The sequence below is a fragment of the Tursiops truncatus genome, chromosome 10 (genome assembly GCF_011762595.2).
Source record: "Tursiops truncatus isolate mTurTru1 chromosome 10, mTurTru1.mat.Y, whole genome shotgun sequence".
Classification (NCBI taxonomy): Eukaryota; Metazoa; Chordata; class Mammalia; order Artiodactyla; family Delphinidae; genus Tursiops; species Tursiops truncatus.
The window spans coordinates 15,688,215-15,709,573 of NC_047043.1; the positions used below are offsets into that span (position 1 = coordinate 15,688,215).

Consider the following 21,359-nt stretch of genomic DNA (forward strand, 5'->3'; position numbering starts at 1 on the left):
TTTGCTGTGTCCCATAGGTTTTGGGTCATTGTGTTTTCATTGTCATTTTTTTGGATTTCCTCTTTGATTTCTTCAGTGATCCATTGGTTGTTTAGTAACATATTGTTTAGCCTCCACATGTTTGTTTCTTACAGTTTTTTTCCTGTAATTGATTTCTAATTTCAAGTGTTGTGGTTGGAAAAGATGCTTGATATGATTTCAATTTTCTTAAAATTACCAAGGTGTGACTTGTGACCCAAGATGTGATCTATCCTGGAGAATGTTCCATCTGCACTTCAGAAGAAAGTGTATTCTGCTGCTTTTGGATGTAATGGTCTACAAATATCAATTAAGTCCATCTGTTCTAATGTGTCATTTAAGGCCTGTGTTTCCTTATTGATTTTCTCTCCGGACGATCTGTCCATTGACGAAAGTGGGGTGTTAAAGTCCCCCACTATTATTGTGTTACTGTCGATTTCTCCTTTTATGGCTGTTAACATTTGCCTTATCTATTGAGGTGCTCCTATGTTGGGTGCATACATATTTACAATTGTTATATCTTCTTCTTGGCTTGATCCCTTGATCATTTTGTAGTGTTCTTCTTTGTCTCCTGTAACAGTCTTTATTTTAAAGTTTATTTTGTCTGACATGAGTATTGCTACTCCAGCTTTCTTTTGATTTGCATTTGCGTGGAATACCTTTTTCCATCCCCTCACTTTCAGTCTGTATGTGTCCCTAGGTCTGAAGTGGGTCTCTTGTAGACAGCATATATATGGATCTTGTTTTTGTATCCATTCAGCCAGTCTATGTCTTTTGGTAGGAGCATTTAATCCATTTACATTTAAGGTAATTATCAATATTAATGTTCTTATGGCCATTTTGTTGTTTTAGATTTGTTTTTGAAGGTCTTTTTTTCCTCCCCTTCCTCTTTTGTTCTCTCTCTTGTGATTTGATGTCTATCTTTATTGTTGTGTTTGGACTGCTTTTTCTCTTTTTGTGTATCTGTTGTAGAGTTTTGGCTTATGGTTCCCATGAGGTTTTGATATAGCAGTCTATATTTGTACAAGATTGTTTTAAGTTGCTGGTCACTTAATTTCCAATGCATTTCCAATATCCTGCATTTGTGCTCTCCTCTTCTCACAATTGCTGGTTTTGATATCATATTTGTGTGCAGATGATTTCCTACCTTTACTTTATGTTTGCCTTTACTGATGAGCTTTCCCATTCTTAATTTTCTTGATTCTAGTTGTGGCCTTTTCTTTTCTGCCTAGAGAAGTTCCTGTAGGATTTGTTATAAAGCTGGTTTGGTGGTGCTGAATTCTCTTAGCTTTTGCTTGTCTGTAAAACTTTTTCTCTGTTGAATCTGAATGAGAGCCTTGCTGGGTAGGCTATTCTTGGGTGTAGGTTTTTCCCTTTCATCACTTTACATAATATACCACTCCTTTCTGGCCTGCAGAGTTTCTGAGTTTCAGCTCATAACCCTATGGGGATTCCCTTGTATGTTATTTGTTACTTGTCCCTTGGTGCTTTTAATATTTGTTGTCTTTAGTCTCAGTGTGTTCCTCCTTGGGTTTATCTTGTATGGGACTCTCTGCATTTCCTGGACTTGATTGTTTCCTCTCTCATGTTAGGGAAGTTTTCAGCTATAATCTCTCCAAATATTTTCTCAGGCCCTTTATCTCTCTCTTCTCCTTCTGGGACCCCTATGATGTGAATGTTTGTGCATTTAATGTTGTCCCAGAGGTCTCTGAGACTGTCCTCACTTCTTTTCATTCTTTATTCTGTTTCACGGCAGTGATTTCTACCATTCTGTATTTCAGCTTACTTATTTGTTCTTCTGCTTCAGTTATTCTGCTCTCGATCCCTTCTACTTTATTTTTCATTCCAGTTATTGTATTGTTCATTTCTGTTCGTTTGTTCTTTAAATCTTCTAGCTCTTTGTTAAACATCTCTTGTAACTTCATCTGTGCCTCCATTCTTTTTCTGAGATCTTGATCATCTCTACTATCATTACTCTAAATTCTTTTTCAAGTAGGTTGCCTACGTCCACTTCATTTAGTTGTTCTTGTCAGTTTTTATCTTGTTCCTTCGTCTGGAACATATTTCTCTGCTGTCCCATTTTGTCTAAATTTCTGTGTTTGTGGTCGTCTTTCTGCTGGCTGGAGGATCATAGCTCCTCTTGCTTCTGGTGTCTGCCCTCTGGTGGCTGAGGCTGGTCTTGAGGTTTGTGCAGGCTTCCTGGTGGGAGGGACTGGTGCCTGCCCACTTGTAGGTGGAGCTGGGTCTTATCCCTCTGGTGGTCAGGGCCATGTAAAGGGGTGTGTTTAGAGGTGGCTGTGAGCTCAGTATGGCTTTATGCACTCTGCTGATGGGTGGGGCTGTGTTCCTACCCTACTGGTTGTTTGGCCTGAGGCGTCCAAGCACTGGAGCCTGTAGGCTGGTGGGAAGGGCCATGTCTTGATGCCAAAATGGCAACCTCTGTGAGACCCTCCAAGACTTGTAGGTAGGTCCAGCCCCAGCTCCTATGGAGGTACTGCTTTGTGCTGGGTCCCAGGGTACATGAAAACTTGTGCGTGCCCTCCAAGAGTGCAGTCTCTGTTTCCCCCAGTCCTGTGGAGCTCCTGTACTCAAGCCCCACGGGCCTTGAAAGCCAAATGCTCTGATGCCAGACCCTCATGCTGGGGAGCCTGACGTGGGGCTCAGGACTCTCATTCTTGTGGGAGAACCTCTGTGATATAATTATTTTCCAGTTTGTGGGTCACCCACCTGACGGTTATAGGATTTATGTCGCAAAAGCACCCCTCCTACCGTCTCGTTGTGGCTTCTTCTTTGTCTTTGAATATAAAATATCTCTTTTGGTAGATTCCAGTCTTTTTTGTTGATGGTTGGTCAGCAGTTAGTTGTGATTTTGGTGTTTTCACAAGAGGAGGTAAGCTCAAGTCCTTCTACTCTATCATCTTTTCGGAATCACAAGTTCTTTCATAATACATTTAGATGTTCACTTGGGGCTCATTTACAACTTAAAGGAAAAAAATTAGACTAAGAAATTTCAAGCTGGGATTTGTAGTCACTGTACATTGAAAAGTGACTAGCCAGAAAAATGAAGCCCATCTGACGTTTAAATGTCAATCAGGGAAGGGTATCCTGAGAAATGGATTTGCATACAACTGCCATTCATTGCCAGTTATTTAAATTATCCCCTAGTGAGGAACAGATCTGGAATGCATCTAGACCCACCTCGACTAAAAAGATGATTCAATTTTTATTTCTTTTGCCAGATTCAGTGATTCTCTTAAGAGTTTCTGAAAAAAACTTTTTTTGAGAGGCAATCTAGTAGCCATTGACAACATGTGGCTGTTAAAATTCAAATTAGATAAATTGAAAACTCCGTTCCTCAGTCACACTAGCCACATTTCAAAAGCTCAACAGCCACATGCACTGGTGGCCAACATATTGGATGGCATTTTGGTCATTGTAGAAACTTCTATTGGACAGAGCTGATCTAGATAGGGAACTTAAATTATATACATAAGCAACTACGAAAACAAGATAACATATTAGGTTGAATTGCTTGTAATTGACAGAAGTGACAGAAATGTCAATTTCACCCTAAACAAAGGTGTTTTCTAAAAAAAAAAAGATTGTTTTTAAAAAGAAATGGAAATCTACATGAGTGATCTGGATTGATAATGATTGAATTCTTTCCCTAGAACTCCTGCCTAAATATAGAAATTAGCATGCTTAGTTGGTTAAATGCATGTGATCACAAACAAATCACCACTTTGTGCTACTCCCCTAGCAGTAACTTTCTTCCAAAATAGCTTCTCCTAGAGAAATTTTTAGTAACTGCACTACTGCTCTTGCTGTTTAAAAAAAAAAAAAAGAAAAAAAATTTTGCATCTGAAACTCGGGCCTTGCTGTGTGTGTTTTAACTGCTCACCCTCTCTGAGCCTACACTTCCATATACGATAAACAGGGACACTGGTACCTACTCTTGTCTCTTCTCAGCTCACTACTCTCTACCTTGGATTGATTCTATATTCTGCCCACACTCATGTTTCTCGGGGCTTCCTCCTATCACAACTGCTCCCTGGGTCTGGAACACAACCCACAGTGTCCCATCCACCACTCTCAGCACCCTCAGACTCCAGGACTCAAACGCTGCTTCCTCCCAAGAGCAGATTCCTGTTACAGGCTCTCATAAATCTTTGTACCATTCACTCAGAGTATGATCTTAGTGGGTATTTATCAATTTGTCAATTATTTCCTGTCACTTCCACCAAGCTATCTCCTCCATGGACGTAAGAATGATTGCTATCTTTTGCTCACCATCCCATCCCCCAGCTTCTAGAAAAGTGCCCAGCACACTGTAGGTATTAAATGGTACTGAGTTAAATACAGGCATTTCTGCTACAACATGATACATATATTCCTGAAAAAAATCTTGCATCTGGCAACATCATGTGCCTAAAACACCAGGACGAGGGTGGTTTTTCTGTCTCTCTCTAGTTCCTGTTTATTAGTCTTCATAGGCACTTAGATTTTCCAAACACGGGGGGAAACCCTCAGCCCCATCCATCTTACTCAGGAATGCAAGTCAATGTGTTTCAATGCCTGTTATAAAAAAACAAGTACCTCATTTTTAAAAATCTGATTTAACGGAACATTTTTTATTTCACCGTTCCATTTCTTTTATAAAAGTCATCTCCTCACTAGCAGCTCTCTGTCCTAGAGTAAGGGAGTGTGGAGGGGATTGGGCACCTCCAAAGAAAAGGGAGAGAAGGGCCCAGGGTTCCAAGTTAACCTATGAAGACGGAAGCAGACAACTCAAAACCTATGAGACTTCGTAACACAATGAACACCCAAGCCAGAAACTTGGACAGCCTAGGCAGATAGCTCAACGGGCTAAGGCTGCTTCAGGGGGCAATAAAAGTCCCAGATAATGAAGGGCAAATGCTGGCTAGAGGGCACTGAGACAAGAGAAAGGACAATAGAGCTGTGAGCAAGTGGGGCTGCCCAGAGGGAAGGTGCAGAGGAGGTAAACCAAGACGGTGCAGCTTGGGCAGGGCGCCTCTGAGAAGAGGAAGCCCAGCGCTGGGCGGGCACTCATGGCTCCTACCGCTGTAGCAGCTGAACTGAGGGCTATTTTTGGCTGAAGATTTCATCGTTTTTCCACTCTTCTGGCATCCCTTATCTAGAAAAATTTGTGTATAAACCAGCTCAACTTCCATATTATACGGACATAACTCCTGTGACCTAACCGGCATTATAGAAACAGAATTCATTGAGGAGCACGGTGTACTTCCCTCTACCTTCTTTTCCTATAACCTAAAAAAAAAAAAAATCATCCTAGACATTGATACCTGTACCAAGTAGTAAAATTTCTTTGATCATTCCTGACCAGCGAGTCCAATCCCTGACGTACAATAAGGCATGTTTGCATGTTTATTTCTAAGCCACTTTTCTGACGGTAGCTATGGTCCAAACTCAATCTGCAAAAGTCTCTGCAAATCAGTAAAGAACACAAGTTGGTATTTATCCAGTACAGACTACACGCCAGACACTGGGCTGAGCCCCTTGCACGTTTGCCTCATTCAATCCTAACACCTAAAGGTGCTTGGAGGTGAATTCTATTCTTACCTTCATTGTACAGTTGAGAAAACACTGGTAAAAGAGGTTAATAACTTGCCAGAGGTCATGTAACCATTTCTCCAAGAGCAGAGAAACACGACTAATTCAACAAAAGAGGGAAACAATAAAAGCACAAAGAGGTCTGCAGTTCATCTGGAGGGCTGGTGTTTGAATATAAGGGCCTGACACCCTTTCCCTAAGACACCCTTTCCCTAAAGGCCTCTTGTCTGTAGGGTGAACCCAGCCCCAGCTGCGGCCTGCTTCTGTCCCTCTCTGAGGCCCCAACATAGCCTAACCCCCGGAAACAGAGGCAAAGGGCAGCGAACTCACCCTCTGAGTCTGTAATCTGGATACATCCCTTCAGAATTCACTGCCATAAGCATCTCTTACTTACATTAGTCATGGCTGAGGGGCTATCTATCTGTCAACTCTGCTCACTGTATTACTATTCGTCTGTTGGCATCTCCAGGATGGACACTTCCTCCTAAAGCTTTCTCTAGACATTTTCCCATCGAAAGCGTACATAGAGATTGCCAGTCCTGATTGATTCAATTTGCCAACTCCTAAGTCCAACACAGAACAGACAAGTTTACTATAGAGCAACCGAGAACAGTGGAAACTTACTTGTATAAACTGATGGTGGGTTCAACGGCCAACATAACGAAGGGGGCGACGGTATAAGAGACGGCCAGCTGAGTGGCAGCCCAGGTGACTATGTCATAAACAACCTTGAGGGCTTTTGACGAAAGGAAGTAATGTCTGTAGTTGTTCCTCACCTGCTCACCAAGGAAGTCATGGTGGATGTGGGGGGGGGGGGGGGGATGAAAAAATAGAAACTTTTACTCCATGCATGCAGGTAATACCCCTCAGGAACACAGGAGATAAAAACTACCAACCATCTGAGTTCTATTTTCAACGAAAAATACCACTATGGTTTTTCTTATTATTAAAAAAATATAAGTTCATTCACTGTAGAAAAATGTTTAAAGAGCTAAGCAGAATCAGATTTTTTTTTCTTTAATATCTCCCAGAGAAAAGCACCGTTGAAAAACTTGGCACATACCTTCCAAGTCCTTTTATATTCATATATATCCATATTTACGTTTCCAGTGGCGTCAATATATGTTTAGCCTGTTTTTTCATTTAGTAACATAGCATGAATGTTCTTCCATGTCATTAAATATTCATCTGATACAATTTTAATTATGGGAAAGTTAGTCTCCTATCCCCTGCTATTGTAAACAATTCTGTGATGTATACTCTTGTAGAGAAGTCTCTGCCCTGTTTCCTAATTATTTCCTTTGAATAACAGTAATAATATAATAGTATAATAACATGAGCTACCATTTATTGAGTGCTTACTGTGTGCCAAGCCTGTGCGAATTCCTTATGGGTATCATCTCTGTTGACTCTCCCGGGACACAGGCCTATCATGTAAGCATCAGTATGCCTATTTTCCAGACAAGGAAACAACATTCTTTGAGATGGAAAATGCTGGGTCAAAGGATACTCATTTGTAGGTCTTTTGACACAGATTTGGCTCCAGAAAGACACCTAATTTCCAGATGCCAGAACCAAAGACAGAGCTGCAACAATGGCAGGCTTACAGGTAGGTCAGCCTCAAATCAGGAAAGGCTTCCTAGGGCTGCCTGGGAAGCTGAGGGCACCTCCTAGGCTCTGAGTTCCTCAGGACAGAGGCTAGGGGTCCATCTGTGGGCAGTACTGAAAAGCATGTAAGAGATTTCACTAGGTAACTTCCTGGGCCTGAGACACTTCATGACTGTTTGAGTTCATTCTCCTTTTGGAAAAAAAATGGAAATACTGTTCTATCAACCCTCTCCCCTCCATCCCTTACCTAACTTATTTGTGAAAAAACATTTCCAGGTCACCCAAGAGGCTTTACATAAATTAATCCTTTTATACCCACTGAAACCAACTAAAGACAGCTTAAGAAATAATACTCTGAAAGTATTAACAAAATTCTGGCCTTTGTTCAAGTTTGTCCTCCCATCTGTGTTTTAGTTTTGTGATCCAAGTCAGTATATGTACGGGAGAAAAGAAAATGTCTTCTGTTTTCAACGCACAAATATGTAAAATATGTACTTTAAAGAGTGCTAATCAGAATAATCAATTATCCATCTTGTTCACACATGTATCCCCACAAACCTTCTTCTAACTAAAATAGAAATTCCATGGGTGAGGAACTTTTGTTCACTGCAATAGCCCAGCACCTACTAGCATATAGTAGGCCTCCTGAAATATTAATAGAACAGATGAATTCAAGAATCAGTGACTAGCTAAAAGAAGTGGAAAAAAATTCCCACTCTACCTGTCTCTCCATCTAACAAATATGAAGAAGTTATCCATTTCTATTCCCGGCACTAGACCAGGAGCAGGGGCCACGTGTGTTCTACTCTCCATTTTTTCTCCAGTACCCATCACAGTACTTGGCACGTACTAGGCACTCAATAAATATATTTTTAAGATAAAAAAAAAAGAACGAGTGAATAGCTGTGCTGGGGCTCCCAAATCCACATCTAAAAATACAGCTCAACAAATCTCAGTAAAAGCTTCTGGCACCTGAATCAGGAATGCCAAAATCATTATCAAGTATTGAAATAAAATTCAGAATACAGTGAATTGTAATTACTTATATACATGTTCATCTCATTCTTTGAGGGCAGGCATATTTTTTAATTCTGTTATTATTCTTGCTCTACAGCCAGCAAATGGCAGGAACAGTCTAGGACAAACGGAAGGCTACCCCCAAAACCTAGAGAACCAAATTTATCAAATTCACAAAGGACTTTACACAAACTAATTTAACTGGATCCAACATGAGGGCTGAGAGCAATCTTTAAGAGAACAGTTCCTATGGCTGCAATTTTTCCAGTTGCTCTGAAACCAAATTATTTTTAGGTGTAGGATAATGAAAAGAGAAATCAAGTAGACTATAAGCAAAATGAAGTTTTACAGAGCCTACGTTATAATCATTGTCACCTGTAATTAGTAGACTGTATGTTTACAGCCTTTAATGATTAAACATGTTTTCATCTCTTAAGGCACTAAACACTGTTCCTAAAAGTCCTTTTGTTTTGCATACACCCCCTGCAAGTAATATGAAAATAAAATGCTTAACCATTTTATGACCATAAGTTCCAATATATTTAAGTATTTCTCTAATGGGAAGACTTTTGTTGATTTTTCAAAACATCACTCCTACCATCACCCCCAACACCACTTCTGCTGGGACCTAAAACACAAACACACAGGCATCCGATTACTAAGGAAAAGACCCCACAGCCAAAGGGAGCTTACCGTTCTGGCTGCTAGTGTGACAAGGATTCCAGTTAAGAAGGTAAAGTAGTATCCAGGGTAGACACCATGCCACAAGGCAGACAGGATGAAGGTTAGCACTGTGGGGTGCCAGGGAACCCGCTCATAGCACACTCTGTGAAGACAGGAAGGTACAACGGGCCACAGGTCAAACATACCAGAAACTTCCGCCTACACCTGCATCATTTTGGAACCAATCATGCAGAAATCATCTGATCCAATATTGATGGGGTGCCTGCCTCACCCTTTTCAGGCACTTGCAGCGCAATCCAAGCAGCTTTGAGCTCTAGTTTTCTTAAACACTCCCAGATGGGCCATTCACACAGTCCAATCCCTTTGTAAGATGCATGAATGTTTAACCTCCATAGGACTAAATGATCTGGACCCCATCACACAATATCTAATAAAAGAGTGGTCGCTTTTCCCCAATGAGAGCTCCTGCCTTATAGAAGCTTATTCCACCAATGGCCTAATCTACCAGGATACTTATGGATAAATAAGTGTCATTGGCACTAAAACTTTTAGAATCAGGGTCTTTAGAAGTGAGATCCTTATTTCGTCTAAATTAAGTTACTTTTCCACACTGGCCCCAATGTCATCTAACTCATCAACACTGCAGCCTTCTCATCTCTCTTGGCCATGACTCCAGCACAAAATCAACGTGTCAGTTATATGGCTTCTTCAGTCCTCAGTATCTATTGGATTCCAATCCATGAATTTGCCTTAAAGAGTGAGGACATCGTAAGAATCTAGAAACTGTCAGCAAATACTCCGGAGATCTTTAGCTTCTTGGTTGTTTATTAAAACAACATGACAGGGGACTTCCTGCCAAATTCAGTCCACGGATTGCCAGTGGCACCATAGGAGCAACGACATGGCTTCCTAAATGAGAGGGCCCAGATGAAAAGTAAAACAGAAATCCCAACAGTTAATACCAATCCAGCCTGGATGGGCTGTCAAAAGTGACCAAGTTAAACCCAAACTAAGGACTATGGCTCTCTCTTCATAGGAAGAAAGGGAATGCATTTGAGGAAAGAAACACAGGATGGGACTCCATTTGTAATGTTTCTTTTTGAAATGAGAGGTAGTTTGCATGGGTATTTGTTTCTTACCCTCTGTATTTTTGTATGAATGAAATATTCCATTTTCTAAAATGATTTTTAAATAGTGTTTTTTCATTTTTTATGTGCCCACATGTATGTTCAGTCACATAAAAAATGTTTATGTAGAACAAACTCCTAGTGGAGACTGTAGGACTCTCCATACATTGGGATTATTCAATATACAGAAAGAGGTTTATGCTAAAATGACTTGCAAAATGAATAGCAATAACATTAAGGGCAAATTTTCAAAAACTGCATGTTCAGAGTAGTTGCATGAGTTTACTTTGTTGGAATTATTATACATTGTCTCTTCTTTTACCCCGATGTTTTAACTGATGAAAAATGCTACTTATCAAAAACAGCAGAAACAACAGCTTAATATCTTTATACTCTCCCTGCACTCATGTGAAAGGAATATTCACGAGCTCAACTTTGCCACTTCAAGGATAGCATATCATTAGCTCCACAATAACTAATGTTTCTAATTTTGGAATGTGTAGAAAAACAAAAGGACAGAGAAACAACAAAAATACAAAGTCGAAAAGCACAAGCATTTGGGGCACCATAAAGCTTTCGATACGGGGGATAAAATAAACACAGCAATCTTCAGTGATCTGATGCTGACACTGACTTTCCATGACATCTGAGCAATAGGCTCTCCTCTACATAAGAGGCAGCACATCATAGAGCTTAAGAGCCTGGCTCTGGAGAGACACTCATATCTATTATCTATGAGATATGGGCTCATATCTATTGCTCATAAGCTGTGTGACTTTGGGCAAGTTACATAACCCCTCTGTGCCTCACTTTCCTCATCTGTAAAATGGGGATAATAATTACCAACACCTCATGGGATCGTTATGAGGATTAAATGAGTACCTGGTACACAGTAATGGCAGTATGAAGTATTTGGTACAGTAAAATAAATATGCTACCTTGTGACCTTCTCAAATTACTGTATTTCTACTTTTTCATCTACACAGCATAGATGTTAATACCAAACACAAGTGTCAGATGAGGTTACCACTGGCAGACTATCGCTGTTCATCTAATGACACCCATCTAAACATATCCCAGTGCCATGAGTAATGAGGTCGTTTTTGGTTTCCTTACCGCTTTAGCCAAGTAGCTGTCTGAATATTCCAGTTTTCTAAGTACATTTTGAAACTTGTGGCAGTCTAGAAAGGAGAAAATAACACCTATCATTAGCTTTAAAAATACCCCAAGAAATGGAGAGTCCTCCCCAGAATTTCCCTGGCGGCAGATTAGACGTGCTATTTCAACAGTGAGTACTGACTCAGGAGCAGATCCGCTGTTCCATTGCACACAGTCAAATTTTCGGGGGTTTATAAGATTTACTTTGCAACTAAAACTTGGCTCACAAAGTCTCAATTTTTCTCAATCTATTTTCAAATTATAGGACGACTGAAGGAACGTTTTGTAGGTTTTCCTTCCATTCTGGTGAAACACAAAATTTAAGTCATCTGAATTTTAAAACTAAATACTCTAAAATGGGATTTGCCACCGGAAAAGTTTCATCATGTGAATTTAGCGCCTTTACGGAGACGGCTTGAATTTAATTGTCATCTTTTCATTCTGTGGCCATCTGTAAACCAGGTCAGTCTGGTGAAGTTATTCTACAAATAGCACAGGTTCAAGTGCTTCCACTTGTATCTAGAATAGTAAGGAGATTTTATGCAGGAAGGAGTCACAATACAGAAAAGGAAACAGATATCACCCAACTGGCAATGATGCAGGTAAATCAACCATTGAGAAAAAGAGATTCCAAAATAAGTCATCAACTGGGTTTTCTCATTCAAAAGAAAAAAGAAGACAAAAAGACTTAATAAAGGCTGGTGGTAGACAGCATGAAGCAAACATTTAAGAACCAGAATTCCTAACGAAGTTGAAAAGTGCAAATGTCACTGTTTTCTGTTTCAACCGTAAGAAAATCTTAGGCCACACACTGGCCTAATGTAATATGTTTGGAAGGAAGGGAGAGAGATATCAGACCAATGATGGACAGACAGACAGACTTTTGTACTATGAGTTTTTAATGTCAAAACCCTACGGAGTTTTATTTATCCATTTAGACACCTTCTATGGCTGATAAAATGCTATACACACAGCTTCAAGGTGCCTTAAATAAGTCGGACTTCCTTGGTATCCTTTAGCTCCTTGCTCTATATCAACTTTATTGGAAATACAAACTTTCTCCTTCTGGTTTTCTTTTATAATAAATACATAACTCAGCCCTTTACCCAGAACACAGGTCCCCTGAAGGCCTAGTTTCCACCAAATGTGGGTGGCAGGTGGTCAGTCTCCACATCCCGGGTTTCCCGCCCTATATGGCATCCCCTTTCTGCCCAAACTCTCCAGTGGCACTCTGCCTGCCCTGTGGCAGGTGGAAAATCAACCACCAGCAACCATGAGTCACGCGGCTGGAGAACCAACACTTTGGTATGTTGAGAATCATGCCCTTCCTCCCAACCAGCTGCCAGGAGGAAAAGGGCCCAAGACTTGGCATTCCTTTCAGCTCCGAGGGATGACAATGCCAAGGGAACCAAGAAGGATGGGGCCCCAGAGAGACCACCTCTAGAGACGGAAACATATCCAGAACTGTGGTCCAAGAACAAAGCCAGCGAAAAAGAAAAACCACACTAATTCTAGTGGCCTAAAAGCTGTGCACCAATTACAATTCTTAAAAGCGAAGGCATTACAAATGTTTCCAAAGGAACCACCAAGAACACTGGCAATGCTGAAATCTAAATACAACTGCTAGTCTGTACCCTTGACTGAGGAAAGGAGAATGTGAACAAGAGAAAATGATATCTGTACTTTCTAGTTGACAGGACAGGAATGTAAGCAACAAAAAGATTTTCCTGGCTCTTTTTCAGATTTTTCGTGTGTTGTTACTACTTGAACCATTAATACTGCCAAGAAAGTAGGCACCTTAAAAGAAAAGAAAAAAAAAAAAAAAAAAGGAAAGAGTTCCAAGATACAAAATGTCCCCGAGCCTGCTGGAGCCAGCATTTCCTGCTAGCAGCTTTTCCTCGCACACTGATGATAAACTTCTGTGGATGCCACACTCACAGCAAACCATCTGCTTTATTCACAATGGCAGCTTGATTCAAAAGCATGATAAACTCACCTCAATTTTCCAGATGTTTAGGTTAGAAAGCAGATCCCAACAGAAATTTCCATTCTTATCCACTCCGCTGAACCCAAAGCCAGCTGCGTTATTCACTGCGTCAGCTATGGTTTTTAAAACAACACATTAGGATGTGGAGCAAAAGTCACATTGCTGCTTTAACAGATACTAAATGTCTGTCTAGCTTTAAGATGAAGAGAGAGAGTTTCCTTGGAAAAGAAACCAAAATAAATTTAAAGGACCTGGCACCATTATGAATCAGTTTGGGCTCTTGGGTGACCTCAACTTTTATTCATTTTTATTCATTCACTAGCATTTAGTGAGCACCTGCTAAGTAAGAAGGAAGGTGCTAGATGCTCACAGAATGCAAAATGAAAACAAGAGAAATGAAGAAGCAAAACAAAGAAACAGGAAGATTTAGTGACCAACTGGGTATAAGGGGAGAAAGGGGAAAAGGTGAAAATACATGTAAGCTCAGAGACCAGAAGATATAGGGGACTCCGTCCAAGAGCTGTCATTAAAGATGGCGGGACACAGGCTGATATCATTGTATCAGGAGGAGAACCAGCTCTGAAAGAGAAATTGGAGCTCGTTCTGGACACGTTAAGCATGACATGCCAGTAGGATATCAGTTGGGGCAGCCAAGATACAGTTAGAAAAATTTAGAACCTAAGAAAAAGAACGGTTCTAGAGATGTGAATTTGGGACCAGCTGCCATAGAGGCCACATGTGGACACAATGACCAAAGCCACCCTACCCACAAAGTCAGTCCAAAAGCTCCTGTGTCCACCGTTATGTCACTTCACTGAACTCTATGAAAATGTCCCCCTGCTGTAATTCAGTTCTACTCAATTCCTTAATGAAATTTTTTACACTCAAAAAGAGATCTGATGAAATCAACACAGTTGTATTATGATAGCCAAGAGGCTAATTTTTTCTCTTCACTTATCTTCTTTCAAGTTCAGTCTGTTAGAATATTTTCCTAAGAAAAATAAACTCATGAAATTTTAAAGTCTGAGATCTGGGGGAGAGCTCAGAGAAACCTTTCCTTCGCTAGTTCTGTTCATTCCATTTCTATGGGAGTTCAGGTCCAACTCCAGCTGGACTTCTGAAGAAAAATCACCCGCTCTAAGTATGCCTCCTTTCCCTTTTGGCATCGTTGATGATTTAGTATCGCTTATCTTATTCTTAGCTTCACTGTAAAATGATCTGGTTTCTTTTAGAAGAAAGGAGGAAAAGTACCGAGTCCTAATACGTCTTTCTCCCAAGCCGACCGGAGGGAAACTCAGTGGAAAAGAAAAAGAAGAACAAAGGCAGAGTGTACCAGTTAAGAAACCAAGAGTTTTAAAATGTGTGGGCACAAACTGTGAATGACAGAAATAAACTAAACCAGGAGAGGACAAGCCCTTGAGGGTTGTGTTGACAACTAAAAACAGGGCTGGGCTGACCATGCTGGGACCGGCATAGCAACCCCGGAATTCCCTCTCCCATCTCCAGCCTCAGATCTAAAAAAAAGAAGAAGAATGACTTTTTTTTTTTTGGTCCTTACTATTTTCCCAGGATTCTGTAAAGCATTCCATAGACATTTCTCATTTAATCACACCATTGTGAGCAAGGTGGTGGTTCAGGGTGGGAATGACAGCTCTCCTGGGTTCCCTTCTCCACTTGGGAACAGGGTCAATTCACAGCCTTGGGAGAGTTGTCTAACTTCTAGAAACCTATTCCCCTGAGTAGAAAATGGATGTAATAACAGTACCCAGTTTAAAGGGATGTTGAAAGGATTAAACCAAATTGAATATATGTAGAGTGCATAACACAGGGCCCTGCCCAAGACAGCGCTCAAGAATGGTCAGCTGCCACCATTATTATCATTATTATTACCACCCCCATCTTGCTATTGAGAAGACTAAAGCTTAGTAATGTTACCACCTGAGTGATCTTAATGTTAAACAGTGCTAGAATCTGAATACTAGAACTCTGGTTCCACAGCCTGAGTGGCTAGGAGTCGTCTGAAAGATAAATGTAAGAACCAGAAGCGGTGACTCTCCGAACTGCTGCATTTAGAGGAGGTCAGAATTCCCTGCTCCCCCGAGCGCATTCTGCTACTCTGTATCCAAGACTGGTTTTTGCTTTAGAGCAGTTAGAGGTTCTAATTTCACCAGTCTAAAACTGGCTTCGCTTGCATGGTACACGGCTCTAACATATGACTGAAGATAAATTCATTTAGACACCCACATTTTGGAATCTGTGATCTTTAGAACACAGCCTGGGCTAAAATTGAGTCTCACTCATTAGTACTAATTAGAAGAAAAACAACCACCCAGCCTCCTATGCTAAGTCCAAAGAAAATAGCTGTACTCTTTCCATAGAAACGGTAACTAGAATTAGGCTTACACAGTGCAACTTAGCTGAGATTCATCAAGAGGCCAGCTTTAAGGATTAAATTTATAATCATGTATTATTAATCAATTATATGTAAATGGTGTTTGAAGGAGCTGGATAAAACAATTATTCAGTTAAGCAGTTTAAACATTCCCTGTTACACTATTCATTGCTTCTTTACTCATAAATAATACAAAGCTTAATTTCAGACCAGCCCATGCAATCGAAACTACAACAAACTTCAAATGGAGGTCAAAGTAATGAAGTGTTTCTACGGAAGCCACGAGAAACAATAAAGAAAGGGCAGTGGGGGAGAACAAAGAGGTAAGTCCACAGAGAAAGCTGTCCATGGAAAGGGTCACTCCTCTATTCCAAATATCTGGGGTCACTCCGCAACGAGCAGACTGACGGCGGACACCCCTGTGCCCCGTAAGCCCCTCCCCACCCAGGTCCCCGCCAGCACAACCCACCTCGTGTTAGACTTTCCCTATGAGACTACGGCATGGCCTTTCTTTCCTCCTTAAATCAGGAGCTGCTTTACTCCAGAAGCCAGCCCATAAGCCCTGGGATACAGAATACGGCAGCGGGAAGGGGAGGGAGAGGGGAAAAGAAAAGGAGGAAAAGTGAAGAAGTAGAGGTTAGGAAAGGAGTGAGATTCTATTACACACACACACACACACACACACACACACACACACACACACACACACACACTCTCTCTCTCTCTCTCGCTCTCTCTCTCTCTCTCTCTCTCTCTCTCTCTCTCTCACTCTCTCTCTCTCTCTAGGTTGGAGCAAAGCGAAAACTCTACTTCACATACAAAAATATGCCCAGTATTCCATCCATAGTAGGCCTAATGCCTACCTACGAAGGAAATTAGTTTTCAATAATAAAGCATCTGCAGAAAAAGGAATCAGATACACGGAGACTCTGGAAGCCCTCCCCAAGGACCAGTCCATATGCATCATCCCCTCTGTAATCCTACTCCTGGGGCAGCTCTTGACGTGTATTGCCTGGTTGGTGTACACGTCTGTGTCCTCACAGACTGTAACGGTCTTGAGGGCTGAGATATCTTACTCACCTTTGAGTTCCTCACAGCACACAGACTGGTACTCCACAAAAAAACTCCTTGAATTAAACTGAATGGGACCAGAAACAAAATTTCCCCCGTGGCAAATTTTGGAAAAGCTCTGAAGTCTCTCTCTGGTCAAGCGTAACATAAATACTGCGCTAGACTGAACTTGTCTCTGAACATTGTGACCTTTAAAAATAATTTGGACCAGGAGCAGGGAAGAAAGAGGAATGGGGGGTTATTGCTTTGTTTAATGGACAGTTTCTGTTTCAGGAAAAGTTCTGGAGATGGATGGCGGTGACGATGGTTGCACAACACTGTGAACGAACTTAACGCCATTAAATCGTACACTAAAGATGGTTAAAATGGCAACTTTTACATTCTGTATATTTTACCGTAATAAAAATAATAAATGAAAAAAACAGTAGCTACGAACTTGATTTGGGGGCTATAAACGTGGAGCATGAAATGAGAGAAGAGAACTCAATTAAGTGCTGTGCCCTTATGAAATATGGACTAAGCACTGGGAACTGAGTTTAATAATCTATTTGGCTTCATAAACCAAGTCACTGTTCCCTGACATCAAGCCCCAGGTCACTGGCAGCTAAGGTGTTAAACTTCCATTCCTGAAAGGGTTCCAAATGTGAAGTAGATACGGTTACCATGCCTTATCAAAATACTTTACCATTCTTGGTAAGTAAACAGAAGGTTTACTGCTCACTTTAGCAAAGGTTTCAACTTTTCTGGTCTAAAATTATTTAAAAGGAAAGAGATGAAACCTTAATATTGACTAAAGTTATCTCACAGGGGGGAAACAAGTGTGATAATACCAAATTAAGTTGAACTTTCTACCTTTAAAAAAAAAAAGTCACTTGAAATCAGTTTCTTTCTAAGGCATAAAGCTTAACCAACAATTTCTTAAAGAAGTGTAACCTAAATGAGCACGTGTGTTGATACAATTAAGTCAGTGTATATCCTGTATTACAGACAAGCCAGAAAAATTACCAGAAAGCCAGATCATTCTGGAATTTTCCCCTAACTTTCCAAGTAGGATTGGTAGAAGAAGCAGCTTCCAGGTTGTGACGTCTGTTAATAACAACAGCCGGGATTTCTTTCCTCCTTATCACAGATAATTGAGTTTATGGGCGGCGGGAAAGAAGAGGGTTACTCCGGAAGGTAGAAAGTGACCCTGGCTCAACTGCCTTCCATCACGCATTGGACTTTTTTTAGATTAGCTGATCCAAATGCTGCCCTGGCCAAGCCGTCCAAGGAGTATCATTTTTCCCTCATTCATTTAGCACCCTCCAACAAACTCACCTAACGTCCAGGCAAAGTAATACTTCGGCTTCGAGGCTTGCATGACCACATATAAGTAGCAGAGTCGGGTCAGAAAGTTTGCTTTATGAACAAACCAGTCGTCAACCAGGCAGGTGACAGGGAAGGTCTTCGTAAGCGTCAAAAACAAAAGGAGAGACACCAAGGTCATGCACAATTTGTGTATCACGGCTCCCTGAAAATGGGGGGAAAAATGAGGTAACTATTCAGAAGACACTGGTATGAGGAAAACAATTTCAGCAAAGGCATACTGAGAACAAAGCCGTTTCAAAGCTGCTTTGGCAATATTCTCTAGAAGGAGTGGCAAAAGGCATTCTTCCTCAGGGCACGTATTGGGTGATGGGCATTATGTGCTATATTTAGATGCAGAATACACCTCTGACACCGGAGGTGGATGGATCTAAAACAAAAGAAAACGTTTACCGGCACATTCTACCAACAATGGGCAGCTGGTTTTATTACCCAAAACGTAAGAGAAATCAGTAACATTACAGGGTGGCGATCTTCCGTCAGAAAGAACGAACCATTGGCCTTGCTGTCCTGCAGCCAGCAGAGCCAAGCAAATGGGTTTGAATCACCAGCAAGGGGCACAGAGGCTTAGTTGGGAAGGATTATGTGCACATGATTACATGTCTGAGCCAGAACGTGGGCAGGTAGTAGAAAGCTTTAGAAAACCTTTCTGGATGGTTTACATGTAGTCTGCTCTGGGGTTAAGCTATACAGAGGTTTCAGATTCCTCTGGATGGAATCGTTTTGCCTGGTTCCCCTGAAATTCCAAACATCAACAGAATTATAGTTCCCAACTTTATAAAAACAGACTTCTTTTACTTGTAACATAGGGATAGCAGTAGCACCTCCCCCAGAGGGTGGCTTGGGGTTTCAGCGCGTCAATATTTACAAGGGGCTGAAAGCAGTGCGGGGCTCCCCGTTAAGTGCGCACCACGCTTAACTATGATGACACTGCTGAGGGGCCAGCAGCTTGTGTGCGCCAGCCCCTCCCATCTGTGTGTCCTTAGCCAAAATGCAACCTTACCGCTTCATGTTCTCTGGGCACAAAAAAATGCGAGAGTCTCCTTGGAGGGTGATGTGAAGACTCTCTAATAATGTTATTTTCCAAATTCAAGTATGTGAAACGCAGCACTCCTGTGACAGAGACTCCCTAGAAACACCTGTGGTTACTTTCATGTCTCCCAGCCACGGTGACCTCACTCCTAGATTATGTCAATAAAACCGCTGGGGCTGAGACATCTAAGTAATCATAAAGAGCAGAGGACCCAAATGTGTCAAAACTCTCCAAAAATGCATGCTGTATTAATCACTTAAATTTTCAAATACTTAATGCTGCCTGATGGTAGCACTTTAAAAATATTTAAATTATCCTCAATTTCTCCCTTTCCAATGTTCCCTATCCCTTCAATTAATTACAAATTTCCCTTAAATATAGGATATTTGATCTGGATAAATTCAGCATATTTGTAAAGTTCAGTGAATTAAGCGCATGTTGACTAATCTGAGGTTAATACACTTCAGATTAAAATTTAAATGTTGTTTTAAAAAACCACCTAAACTCTCTCAAAGTCAATATGACCAAACTACAGGCATGCCAGTGTAAAACTGGTTTCCCTTGCCATAAAAGCAGGATCTGCAATAAAAAGCACATTTATTCTGGTCCCACTCTTTCCTCCTCCACCATTTATGACATAGTATCTTTTGGCTGTCTATGAATTTCTATTCATAAAGAGAAAACACTCATAAATTTGAATGTGTTCACAAGCACAGTCATAGGCACATTGTAGGCACTAAATATTGGCTGGTTGGCAAATGGGTTAATTGCTTCAATATTCCCAGCCAATGAGCTGTGAATTGGCTCTGTGAAATAAACATCTGTTGCTCCAACACAGAGAACTACTGCAAATAAATACCAATATTGATATTTTAAACAAACGGGGGGAAAATGTTACCAGCCAAGATTTCTGATAAACTGTTTGGCTTTTTAATTAGAACAATTAAAAGTGACAGTCAGCCCTGGCAGCAAAGCTCATTTTCTGGACCTCTGGGTAAATACTTGGCACTAAAAACTTACAGTGGGAGAAGGCTCTGGCAGGCTGTGGAAGCCTTTTTCCTTCCAGTTCACTTCCAGCAACTTCATGTGTGTATGTCTTCCCTCAATGAAGGCTATATACTCCTTGAAATTGTTACAAGGGCCTGCTATGACACTCATGAAGTTGAGAAGGTAGCTTACGTATTCCAAAAAGGAGGGTTTTGCTCTGCGAAAATAAAGTAAAAAGTTGAAGAGTCTTCAGTCTTTGATTTTTCGTTCATATTTGCAAATATGCCGATCGTAAACACAGGTGTTGTTTCTGTGGGTTGTTAAACGCGGCATGATCTTTCCTTGTTCTGGTTCTTTAAAAATCCGTCTAAGGAGAAATCTAGTTGAAAGGAAGTTATTGAGGTGGGTGGCACAGAGAAGGCACAGCACTCCGTGGCGCCCTCTGCTGGCCACCCACAGCTATAAACGCGGAGGGCCAGGAGTGGGCCAAAGGCAACCCTGAGGCTGGGAAACGTTCTTTCTCAACAACCTTGGCTTTCTGTCTACCAGAGAAAATGAAGGTACTGAACATAAGGCAGGGTCGGAACCCGACCTAACGTGAGTTGGTTGAGATGCTTTGAAATGGGAAAACTCCCTCCCAACTGCCAAAATAAATACAAAACAAATGATGGGTGGAACCGGTTTCCACTTGAGGCCACACAAACTACAGCTGTAACAGCCTCTTGTCTGCTTTGGCATCCAGACACGAGGTCCTGGACAACGGACAAGGGTAGTGGCGGGAAAAAATTTCTAGAGACCAGTTCTGTCTAGTGTTTTAAGGGCCTTTGAAAGGGCATGCTCGTCAAGCAGGACAGAATTGTGGGCAAAGGCTTCCTCAGATGCCATTGCTAACCAGTCACTGGAATTATGCCCTATAGCATTTACACCCCCATGATGCTTAGCAAAGAACTTGGTTCATTAGACTTCCAATGATAACTTTCTATGTGGCTTCCAAGTCCCAATATCTTAATGAAGGAATGAAGCTGGGACCCTCTCTTACATATCCCAGTTATTTCCCGCTACTCTCTGGTAGGAACCCTCCACCATGGCTGCACCACTCTCCCCCATGTGCTACCCCATGAGCCATTTCTGCTCCTCTGTCAGCGTTATTCTCCTACTTTATACGGCCTCCCTTCCTCTCCGATACCCATCCTCTTTCTACTACATATCAACACTGGCCAAAGACCACCTTCAGCTTCCTCCTTCATCCTATTCTCCAGCCCATATTTATCTCTCCAACCCCACTTCCTATCTTTTTTCATGCCAGCATAATCATACTGA

General features: G+C 41.3%; 1 protein-coding gene and 1 long non-coding RNA gene across 4 annotated transcripts in view; one reads left to right on the forward strand and one right to left on the reverse strand.

Moving 5' to 3' along the window:
• Window positions 1-17,065, forward strand: part of LOC109551577 (uncharacterized) — an 81,739-nt gene extending 64,674 nt beyond the window's left edge. The window contains exons 1-3 of one of the 2 annotated variants that reach the window (XR_002178388.3): window positions 14,423-14,526; window positions 15,792-15,906; window positions 16,928-17,065. This is a non-coding gene — a long non-coding RNA (uncharacterized lncRNA). Of the gene's footprint in view, window positions 1-14,422; window positions 14,527-15,791; window positions 15,907-16,927 lie in introns of those variants that run through there. The other variant, XR_002178389.3, reaches the window with a different exon arrangement.
• Window positions 1-21,359, reverse strand: part of MBOAT1 (membrane bound glycerophospholipid O-acyltransferase 1) — a 113,173-nt gene that overhangs the window by 6,495 nt on the left and 85,319 nt on the right. The window contains exons 7-12 of one of the 2 annotated variants that reach the window (XM_033863883.2): window positions 20,073-20,256; window positions 17,972-18,098; window positions 13,201-13,304; window positions 11,163-11,227; window positions 8,929-9,061; window positions 6,235-6,386 (exon numbers count right to left, since the gene is read on the reverse strand). In XM_033863883.2, the coding sequence (XP_033719774.1) occupies window positions 6,235-6,386; window positions 8,929-9,061; window positions 11,163-11,227; window positions 13,201-13,304; window positions 17,972-18,098; window positions 20,073-20,256 (765 nt within the window). Of the gene's footprint in view, window positions 1-6,234; window positions 6,387-8,928; window positions 9,062-11,162; window positions 11,228-13,200; window positions 13,305-17,971; window positions 18,165-20,072; window positions 20,257-21,359 lie in introns of both variants that reach the window. The other variant, XM_019945233.3, reaches the window with a different exon arrangement.